General features: G+C 33.4%; 1 protein-coding gene across 6 annotated transcripts in view; it reads right to left on the bottom strand.

Annotated features, from left to right (window-relative positions):
* Positions 1 to 10,875, bottom strand: part of BIRC6 (baculoviral IAP repeat containing 6) — a 249,625-nt gene that overhangs the window by 189,331 nt on the left and 49,419 nt on the right. For all 6 annotated transcript variants that reach the window (XR_008618874.1, XM_055089099.1, XM_055089101.1 and 3 more), the window contains 2 exons: positions 8,500 to 8,558; positions 2,780 to 4,174 (listed from right to left, as the gene is read on the bottom strand). Coding sequence is in view for 5 of the 6 variants with exons in the window: in XM_055089099.1 (XP_054945074.1) it covers positions 2,780 to 4,174; positions 8,500 to 8,558 (1,454 nt within the window). In the remaining variant the exon portion in view is untranslated. The remainder of the gene's footprint in view (positions 1 to 2,779; positions 4,175 to 8,499; positions 8,559 to 10,875) is intronic.

Below are 10,875 nucleotides of genomic sequence, written 5' to 3'. Positions count from 1 at the left end.
GCACCTAGAGCCCGTGCTCTGCAACAAGAGAAGCCACTGCAATGAGAAGCCCATGCACCACAACAGAGTAGTCCCCTTTCGCCGCAACTAGAGAAAGCCCACGCAGCAACAAAGACCCAATGCAGCCAAAAATAAATAAGTAAAATAAATAAATTTTTTAAAATAAATAAATAAAAACCAGAGGGGGAAAGAAACATCAGTGGCTGCTCACTGCAAAAGAAACAGATTTCACAGACTTAGGCCAGGTGGGTTACCAAATAACCAATGCAACAACCACCTCCAAAGGGGGGTAAATCATAGTCCAGAGTTTCTACAATATTATTTTAAATGTCTAGTATTAAATTAAAAATTATAAAACATGTGAAGAGTGACACATGCTCAAGAAAAACAAAATCAATGAGAAATATCTCTGAGTGCCCATATTTAGATTTAGCAGACGAATACTTCAAAGAAGCTATTGTAAATATTTTATAGAATAAAAGGAAACCAGATATAGAGAATTAGAAGAACGAACAGTGAAAATGACTCAACAAATAAAGAATCTCAACAAAAAAACAAATTATTTTAAAAGAACAAAAGGGAAATCCTAGAGCTGAAAAGTTTCTAAAATGAAAAAGTTCACTAGAGACTCGATGCAGATTTGAGATGACAGTAGAAGGAATCAGTGAAATAAAAACAGATCAATAGTTGTATGTTATATATGAAAGTTGTTAAGAGTAAATCCTAAGAGTTCTCATCAAAAAATAATAATAGGGAATTCCCTTGTGGTCCAGTGGTTAGGGCTCCACGCTTCCACTGCATGGGGTACAAGTTCGATCCCCGGTTGGGGAAGTAAGATCCCATATGCCGTGCGGTGTGGCAAAAAAAAAAAAAAAAAAAAAAAATTTAACTTATAACATTAATTGTAGATTTTTATCAAAAGACTCAATGTTTCTCCATGAGAAAGAGTCTTATGCTATTTGAATATACTCATAAGACAGAGTCAAATCCATTTGATTTACAGTCTACAGTGCTTTTCAAAAATCTACTTTATGGACTGTCATACATACATTTTAAAACATCAACTTTTCTGTCCTCTTTATTGTTATTAATCTCATCTTTTCAAATACATCTTGATCAGTCAACCCTTAAAGAACTCGGGGATAATTTTTAAAGTGGTTAACTTCTCAGGCTTTCTCCTGTCCTTCAATTCATCTAAATAAATTCCATCACATGAGATCACTTCCTAGAAATTTTCATGGTCCAAACTCCAAGGAAACATTAATCTAGTTCATAGCTTAAATACTATTTCTCCTCTGAATCGCCAAAAGCTATCTCATCAAATAAATCAAATCATTAAACTCTGATTGCGTTTGTGGAAACTACTAGTATCTTATGAATATGTGCCCTGGGACCAGGTAACTCAGGTTCCAAACCCAGCTCCACTTCCAGATGGCCTACAGCAAATTATATTGTTTTCATTTTTTAAACCTTTCAGATTAATATATTCTAAAAAATTCAATGTATGGGTGTTCTGCTTTTATTACATTCTGGCAGTTTAATGTAGTTTAAGCACTCTGATGACAGACTGCCCAGGTCTGAACACTGACTCTGTCATTTATTAGCTCTGTGACTTAGGCAAGTTACTTAACCTCTTTCCCTCGGCTTCCTTATCTGTAAAATGGAGACAATAACAGTACATAACTCATAAAGTTGGTGTGATGACTAAACAAATTAACAGAGGTAAAACTCTCACAGAAATGAACTGGCATATACATGATTAATAAGCTCAAATTATCCTTGACACCACATAGTATTTTAATGGTTTTTCTTAAACTTCTATTATTCTAAAGTTACTCTACACTGCTCATTTTTTAAAATAATCTAGTTGGATTTTGACATTATTTGAAGATTATTTTTTCCCCTTGTTATTTCGATAGATGTGTTTCAAAGAAGGCAACCCACACTACTACATCCACCATTATCCTTCTTAGCCAAACTCTTAAAATCTTTTTAAAGAGAGGAAAAATTCAGGTTAATTCCTACCAGAACCACAAATGAGATGCATAACTCTTCCCAAACCCAATTCCTCTGCCAAGCATTGGTTATAGTTACTTAGGCTTCAAATATTTCCTGGCCCTAAATTCCTACTAAACAATCAATAGGACTATTCATTTTGCCTGATATTGTCAGTAATTCCTTAGTAACACTTATCTGTTACTCTGAATGGAGCCTCAAATGTTGCAAAACTGATTCACTATCAGCAAAAGGTTAGGAGTAAATAAGACAAGAAAAATTTATTTGGCAAAACTAATAATTATTTACTAAATACTTTTATTTCAGAAGGAAATAAGGACATGTATTTGTGCCAGAAACTTTACATACATTATTTCATTTAATTCTATCAAGCCTGGAAATAGGCTGCCTTGTCCTAGTTTATAAATAAAGAAACAAAGGTTTACTGAGTTTAAAGTAACTTGTCCAAAGCCACAAATTTGAGCAGATGCAGAGTCAGGACTCACAGAAACAACAGCAGGTTATTTTCTTGAGGTTAAAGCAGAGAAGATACTTTCTGAGAGACTTATTAACTTATTTAAATTAGAATCCTTACCTAGGGCAGTAGAAAAAAGTTTTAAAAACAGTTAAAACAGTAGAAAGATTTACCACTTCATTATAAAAAAAAATAAATTTCTCTCCATCTATATGGATCTAAAATTCATGCTAAGAATGCACATAAATGAATGCCATATACATTGATTTTATAAGATTTGTAGAAGAACCAAACCAATCAATAGCTTACCTTTGGTGCACGCACACAGCCTGTCTGTGCCCGAGCAGTAAATGACAGAAACAAATGTATCTTGTTCCTCAGTGCCCTCCTTTTTAGGAGGTTCCACTTTGGCCAAAATTTCAAAGTTTGAAAGATCTAATATTTTTACATATCCTCCCTGAGTGGTTATTACCAGGTGTCCAAGAGTAGGAATATCAGACTTTTTCCCTCTCTCAATGCCATTCTTTGAGGTTAACTGCATTTCCTCAGCAGGTTCCTCATAGTCATCCTCTCGATTATCCAATATATCTGGTGGAAGCAAAATGAGCGAGGTAATTGTGTCCTGGGGATCTTTGATATGTTGGATTTTTATTGGCTCCTCTTCTAAAGTCACTATCCGAGTGGCATAATTCATTTTATAAAGTATTAAATATCCACCGCTAACATTTCTCTGCTCAGGTTGAATTATCAAAGGAGTCTGTACATCTGCTGGTGATTCGTGTTGGATTATACTAATATTTGCACCATTCACTACAGCAAGATTTGATTCCAGCTCACCTTTCCGTCTATTACAGAGTGCAGAGTTTAACTTATTTAAATTATTCAAGGCCTCTACTTGATTTATTGCACTCAAGGATTCAACAGGGCATGTCCGCAGTCCTACTAATAAATGAATTCCATCAGCACAAGGAGTTATTGAGTCTATACAAAGATTCTCCTCCTCCGCAAACTTTGGCAGCCTCAAACACTGAACCAAAGTCCCAGGCTTAGGAAACACAGAGTTCCACTTCTCAGAATCTGGAGAGGTAAGGTTGGCTGCTGCATCTGCAAATTGCTGAATGTATGTCACAGGAGGATCCTGCAACAACAACTGCTCCTGACTATCCAGCTCCATTTCAATAATCTGTGGAACTGTAAAACCATCATCATGCAAACTTTTACTCATTATATTGTTCATCTGTGAAAAGATTTTTCCGGCTTTCTCATCAGATTCCTTGATGCTATAAAGAAGCAAAATGGGTAAAGTCCTTCTTACCAAAGGAAAATTTAACTCTGAATTAGTGCAGGATTCATTGTCAGTTGACCCTTGTTCTGATATACTTTCACCCTGAGTTCTGCTTAAACCATCCAGTGACCTGTGAGAATTACTACTAATGGGTGAGGTAGCAGGAGATTTATATGTTAATAAACCTCCAGCTAATAAACATGGAAAGGGAATGTTGTGTTGTTCCTGGTGCTTTTCCTTTGTCTTTTCACTCTTAGAGTTGGTTAAGCAAGGATTTGCCCCAAGTTCTTCAAGATCCTTAACAGTATCTTCAAGCACATTTGCAACAATCTCCCACTGAAGTTTTTCTGGCTGCTGGAGGATGCTGAGTGCTGTTATATCAAGGCTCACGTCCATGGCTTCCTTCTGTGATGCATGCCCTTTGAAAGGAACAATATTCATTACAAATGGCCTTGTGAATATAAATCAAAATCTGTAGTATAACATTTTCATTAACTTTCTTTTTTTTTACTCATCCAGTTGGTGCATTTTAATTACACTAGTGGAAGAATTTAAGATCTTTTAAAGGAAATTTAATCAAACCTGAGATGAATCTACTCAGAAAAACCTTAGAGGTATTAAAGAGTTTCAAAAATCATTTTAAATTCAGAATACATTCTCCTGGCAATCTGTGAGCAAAATCCTTTTTTTTTTTTAAAAAAAAAAAGGAGAAAAAAAGGGTTAAAGAATGAAGACATTATTAGTATCAAAATAAAAGATTTCTGTCCTTCAACTCTAAACCAAAAATACACTCAATAATATGCATATGTCATTTATGCACTTTGAAGAATATCCATGAAACATTACTGTAATCTCAGTTCATCACCTCTCTCCCACCCCACCAGGCTAATTATCAGTTGACTGTCATAGTATGCAATTTAATTCTAACCTCAGCTCAGAAAAAAAATAACTAGAAAAAAAAGTTCCCAAAATTTGTCATTTTAAGTGAAATATAAGTGTCTTCTGTATTATCCTCTCATTTTTAGTTCATTTCAAGTCAACTACATTACATTATCCTTACTGACCTTTTGTCTACCGTGTGATCTTCAAGCTGTCCCCTTACAAATAGTATAAAGGTCATTCCTCAGTCTCAATGCTCCAAAAATAACATCTCTCTCAACACAAAACCCTGAAGTAGATGTCAGTCAACCTCTAAACCAGGTATAATCTCTTGATACTGAATGCAAAGTTTCAACCAATCTGTTTTTTCCCTCAATAGCACAAACTATCAGGCAACAACATTATTAGCAATAATAATGTAAAGGTCACTCTATGTAACTTGTGGAAATATCAAAAAAACTGGAATTGGTTTTACAATTTTAGATTGAGAAGAACATAGTAGAGTAAGGAAATAAGTATAAAATAACTCAAGGTGACTGCATGGAAGTTTGAAAGTTACCCAAGTACAGGAATGAGCAACAGAGATTCATGGAACATCCAACACTTGAGATATACTGAAAGCTCTGTTTACACCATTTTTGTTAATGATTTCATAAGCAATATCTTCAAAATGCTCACGGACAGCTTTATCTAGACTTTCCCATTTTCTGAGCATAAACTTCTCATTTCACACAATGTCACTATTATCATCTAAAACTAAATCCATTTCTAGCAAAGCAGAAAAAACTTTAGTTATAAACTTAACAATTTAATTGTACTAATGAAGCTGTTTAACCACTCATTTGACTATATTCACGTGCAGCCTTTATATTGCCATGCAATACTTATATATATTTACTTTACGAATTTACTCATTTAGATATGAGGCTGAAAGTTGAAACATTATTTTGAGTGAGATTTTTATAAAATGCAATACACTGTAATAAATCTTGAGGATGCTAACTATCTACTGGACTAAACTGAAACTTAACTGATTTTTTTTTTCAGTTATGGTAGGAAATTGCCAAGAAAAAGCTATTATGTACATATTAAAACAAAGTAAATTAAACATAAGTTACATATATTAACACACATTTAAGACAGTATTCAAAAGACATGTGAGATGAGATTATCCATTAAAAAAGAAAATATAACAAGTGGCATTACTACTGTTTCTTCCCAACTATTTAATCGATGTCTAGGAAACAGCATATGCAGTACATTCTCCTCAGAAGATTGACAAAGCACGACCACTGTCAAATACTGCAGTAAGGAAAACTGTTATCTTTACTTGTCTCAGAATTTCTCAAACCTGTTGGACCACAAAATAAATTTTTACAGAACATACCTACAAATATCCTGCAGTATAATATTCTTCAGGTAATCATATTGGGAAACCCTTCTCTATTCTGCTTACTTAGGTAGTGTCAACCCACAGTTCTGCCAGCCAAACTTCCAGAGGTTTACATTAGGCATTTTCCTAAAACCATCAAATTTCAATTTGAACTGTTCTTCAATCTCTTGCCAAACATTCTTCTCCTTCTACACAGGAAGGTATGTACCCTTAATTCTGATATATGAACCAAAGAGCAAACTTTTCTCTCTGACATCATCTACTTACAAAAGTCATAACCTTCAACTAAAAAACAGATAAATCTTAGTCTCCACTCACATTTTTGAAATTAAGAAATATATTCTACAATTTTTCAGACCATATCATTCAATTTGACAGGAAGAACTTGGAGTTAGTAAATTTAAGTTTTGAAATAGCATCTATGACTTATTTTAGATACTTGAGGAAGAAAATACATCTCCCATTAATATCACAAGCCTCCAAAATTCACCAACAGTCTCTCAATATAAAAGAATTAGCTTAGAAGATACAAATCCTCAAATGAGGCAATTAAAAATTCTGAACTGGAAGGATTTTTTTCTCTTACCATGGTTACCTTTTAATACTACATATGGACACCACTCCCAACCCTGAATGAGGTATCATAAAAAAAAGTCAACAAAAATATATGGTAAATGGGAAGTGAAGTAAACAGGACTACAGAATCTAAAGAAAGTGTGAAAGATCAAACAGGCAAAGATGAAAAAGATAAAGGTAGAAAAGGGATAAGGAAATAGATCAATATATACGTACTATAATTACAAAAATACCTACTGAGATCCTTAGACCCAGAGGAAAGAGATAGGCCACAGCATACAAAGGAAAGGATAATAGCTAGAATCAAAAAATTTACGAGCAGAAAAAGGAACATTTAGTTCAAATACTTCACTTGACAAAGGAAAAACTGAAGCCCAGAGAGTTTAAGTGACTTGACAAGACCAAAGACTTATTTTGCAAAAGAGTTCAAGCTCTAACCAGATCTCCAGATAACCAGTGACCAATGTATTATTCTTCATCAGATTTTTCAAAATGCAATAGTAGCCCTTTCTTTTGCAAAGGGGTAACAAAGTGGAAAAAGAGCACTCTTCATCAGACTAAATTTTTTTAATGTAATCAATTATTTTTCCTAGAGCTAATTACACATTTGTATATTATTCAGGGCAGTTTCCTACATTTTTCTTGATTTTCTTCATTGCTAAGAACTACCTTAAAAGACAAATGAGGGTTAACCCAAAAATCAGTGCAGTATTCTGTTTGGTGGCTTTAAAAAGATTTTACAACAAATGAGAATTGAGAGCACCTGCTACTCTATACTAACTTTAGACACATAACTTTCAACAACTGAACTATACAAAACCAAGTCTCCCCTAAAGAGATTTAATAAGTCATATATGTCCTTATTTCATGACATTTGACATTAGAAAATAGCCAAAATTTAATAATGGTCACTTCTTTAAAATAGTGGCTACTTCCCAGGTAATCTGTTTACGTATTTTTCTTAATCAATTCCCCAAATTTTAAATAACAGATGTTAATATCACTATTTTATATATTAGGAAGTGCAATCAGACTATAATAAGTGACAGGGTTGGGCTTCCCTGGTGGCGCAGTGGTTAAGAACCCGTCTGCCGAGGCAGGGGACACGCGTTCATGCCCTGGTCCGGGAAGATCCCACATGGCGCGGAGCAACTAAGCCTGCGCGCCACAACTACTGAGCCTGCGCTCTAGAGCCCACAAGCCACAACTACTGAAGCCCGCGCACCTAGAGCCCGTGCTCCGCAACAAGAGAAGCCACCTCAATGAGAAGCCCACGCACCGCAACTAGAGAAAGCCCATGCACAGCAACGAAGACCCAACACAGCCAAAAAAAAAGTGACAGGGTTAGGATTCGAATTCTGAGATGCCTTGCCTATAATATAACTACATTAAAATATGAAGAATACTCTTTTGCCTTAATATTTCATAAGTTAATGAACAAGGTAGCATTTACTTGATGCCTTAATGTCTATGATTTTATACCTTAAAATTTATTCTCTATTCACCTGTGGTTTGGGGAGAATAAGAAATCATTAATTAATAATTATTAATTATTAATTTAAATGTTACTTTTATTTAACAATACAATACACTATACAAATAAGCTGAACACATTTGGAAGAGTTTAATGTCCCTGAAATATGTGACAAAGATTTAATAAGATTCATTTTAATTCCTTTGGCTCAAATAGGTACTATTTAAATTTTAAGTATGAAACTCTATGAACACACTACTAATTCAAGATCTCTGATACATAATATTTGAGATTTCTTTGTGTATTAATGAAAATTTAGAGTTTGCACTAAGAAATACAAAATTAAGTGGTATTTAGTTTTACCTAAAAACTATATAAATGCAAGGATATAAAAAATAGTTTATCTAATATTTTTTACATACCTGTCACAGAATCTGATCTGGAGTGCTCTTCACTGTCTGAATCCTCCAGTAAATCATCACTTAAAAGATAAATTAAAAATTAATTTCCATTTCAAAAAAAGTATACATAACATGAGACAGCAAAGAAAAAAGGACAATGTTACAACCATTGTTTTGCATCTCAAACAAGCATCACACAACTAGCTTAAATGATATATAAGTAGTTTGAGACCCTAACTGATTAACAATGCTAATAACGAATCATCTTAAATCATTAAATAAATGTTTGCCTGAAATAGAGTGTGGTAATCTCTAAAAATTTACAATAGAATCTATGGGAATTCGACAAATGAATAGGTACGACTAGGGATAGTCTGGGTAAATAAAATGAAAAAAGAGAAAAACAGCTAATAAAATCAAGCACAAGCTTCCAGTAGTAAAATTTTAGTAACTATTCTATTACTGAATTCAGAAAAGTTACCCTAAAACCAAATAGAATAGCTGTATAAATATGTGTGTATGTAAGTGTTTTCACACAGATACGCATTTCATTTGTGTTTTGCTTTTGGTTTTTTTTGCTTGTTTGGGAGGGGCTGTTAAGACTGCCTTGATAAGCAGGAAAACTACTAAAACTCATAACTTAGGAGTCAAGACAACAAGACTCTTTTTCCTCTTCACTCAGGTGGCCAAGAAATTGCCAGCCTCTCTCTTTGCATCTAACGTTATCCTCAGTCTCCACTGTTAGCAAACAGGAAAAAAGATATAATTACAGACCACTCTAGCACAACACTAGGCAGTATATGAACTAACAATCAGCACGTTTACAGCAGTTCTAAAATTTTGATAACCTAAACTACAAAAATTAAAAGATGCATTTCACAAGAAGGAAAAGTAATTCTCCCTTTTTGAAACAGTATATTGCACTTCCATCTGAACCTAGGCATTTATAATGTTATTTTATTATGAAATGTAACCTGGTAATGTCCCTTAGAAATGCTTAAAGTAATGTCTGAAATTGGGGTGGGTAGATACTTGCTTAGATATTTTTGACATAATTTCTGTGTTTCAGTTTTTTCAACTGGTAATAATTAACCATAAACAAATTTTGTGCTATAATTTAAAAATAACAAAAAGAATGTGAAAAAGATGAGCTGCTAATTAACCTCAAGCTATTCAAATACTAACTGGCTAGTTTCAGAAAAATAATAAAGATATTTGGAAAAATAAATCCTAAGAGGAAAAATTAATGATTGGGAATTATCCAGGATGAAGAAGTCCAAACCAGGAAGAAACAATAGGTTTTGAGGGCTTTTGCATTAAGAAAAATAGCCAAATATTACCCAGTTACACTGAGATAAAAGATAAAATCTAGTAGTAGTATATTTTAAAGAAGGAATTCAGCTGTCTTGAAGTTACAGAGAATGTTACAAAGGGTTGCCAGATAATTGCCTTAATTAGCCCACAAAAAAAAAAGCTTTATTGTGAAATTCTTCAAAATAAAATAATATTTTAAAAAACATTATTTCTTGACAGAAAAATGCTCATACCAGCAAGTGATAAAACCATATGAGTAAAACCACTAAACTGTACACTTAAAGGGTGAATCTTCTGATGGGTAATTATGCATCAATAAATTTTTTTAAAATCACATGGGTTTAAAAAAAACTATACACACCTAAACGTTAACATGACTGTATGGTATGATAATGGGGACTCTACTTTTCTTCAGCTTACTTCCATATATTTTCTAATATTTCTACAATAAACATGCATTACAGTTGACCACTGAACAACACAGTGGTTAGGTGCACCAACCCTCCATTAAGTGGAAAATCTGTGTATAACTTATACTAATTGCCCTTCTGTATCCGTGGTTCTGCATCTGCAGATTCAACCAACCGCAGATCGTGCAGTATTCGCTATTAAAAAAATACACACATAATTGGATTCACACAGTTAACCCATGTTGTTCAAGGGTCAAATGTACTCATATAATAGACACTAGATTTACTAAAGTCTTTTACATGATATAAAACCTTTTCCAAAGTAATAACCATGCAAAAAAATATATATGCTAAGTTTAAAATGCTTAGTTAAGATTATATATGCTAATACTACAGGTGTACCTTAGTTTTGATATATAACTAAGATTTACAATACTATAAGCAATTTCAAAGTTAAACTCAGGAAATTTTTGCAAATTTGAAAGACATAACATACAAATGAGGCATCCAGACAAAAATGTTAATTCATTAAAATTAAATGTGTCCCAAATATTATTCCTATTCAGAACAAAGACAAATGTTGCCTTCTAAGTAGAAATAGACAAAAAACAATTGCCAAGCAAGCTATACGCTAATTACTTTAAACTTCTTGGTTAAGCTTTAATTTCTTCAA

The sequence above is a fragment of the Physeter macrocephalus genome, chromosome 12, assembly GCF_002837175.3.
Source record: "Physeter macrocephalus isolate SW-GA chromosome 12, ASM283717v5, whole genome shotgun sequence".
NCBI classification, from domain to species: Eukaryota; Metazoa; Chordata; class Mammalia; order Artiodactyla; family Physeteridae; genus Physeter; species Physeter macrocephalus.
The sequence above is the reverse complement of the archived record's forward strand: the minus strand, read 5'-3'. Positions and strand labels throughout refer to the sequence as shown.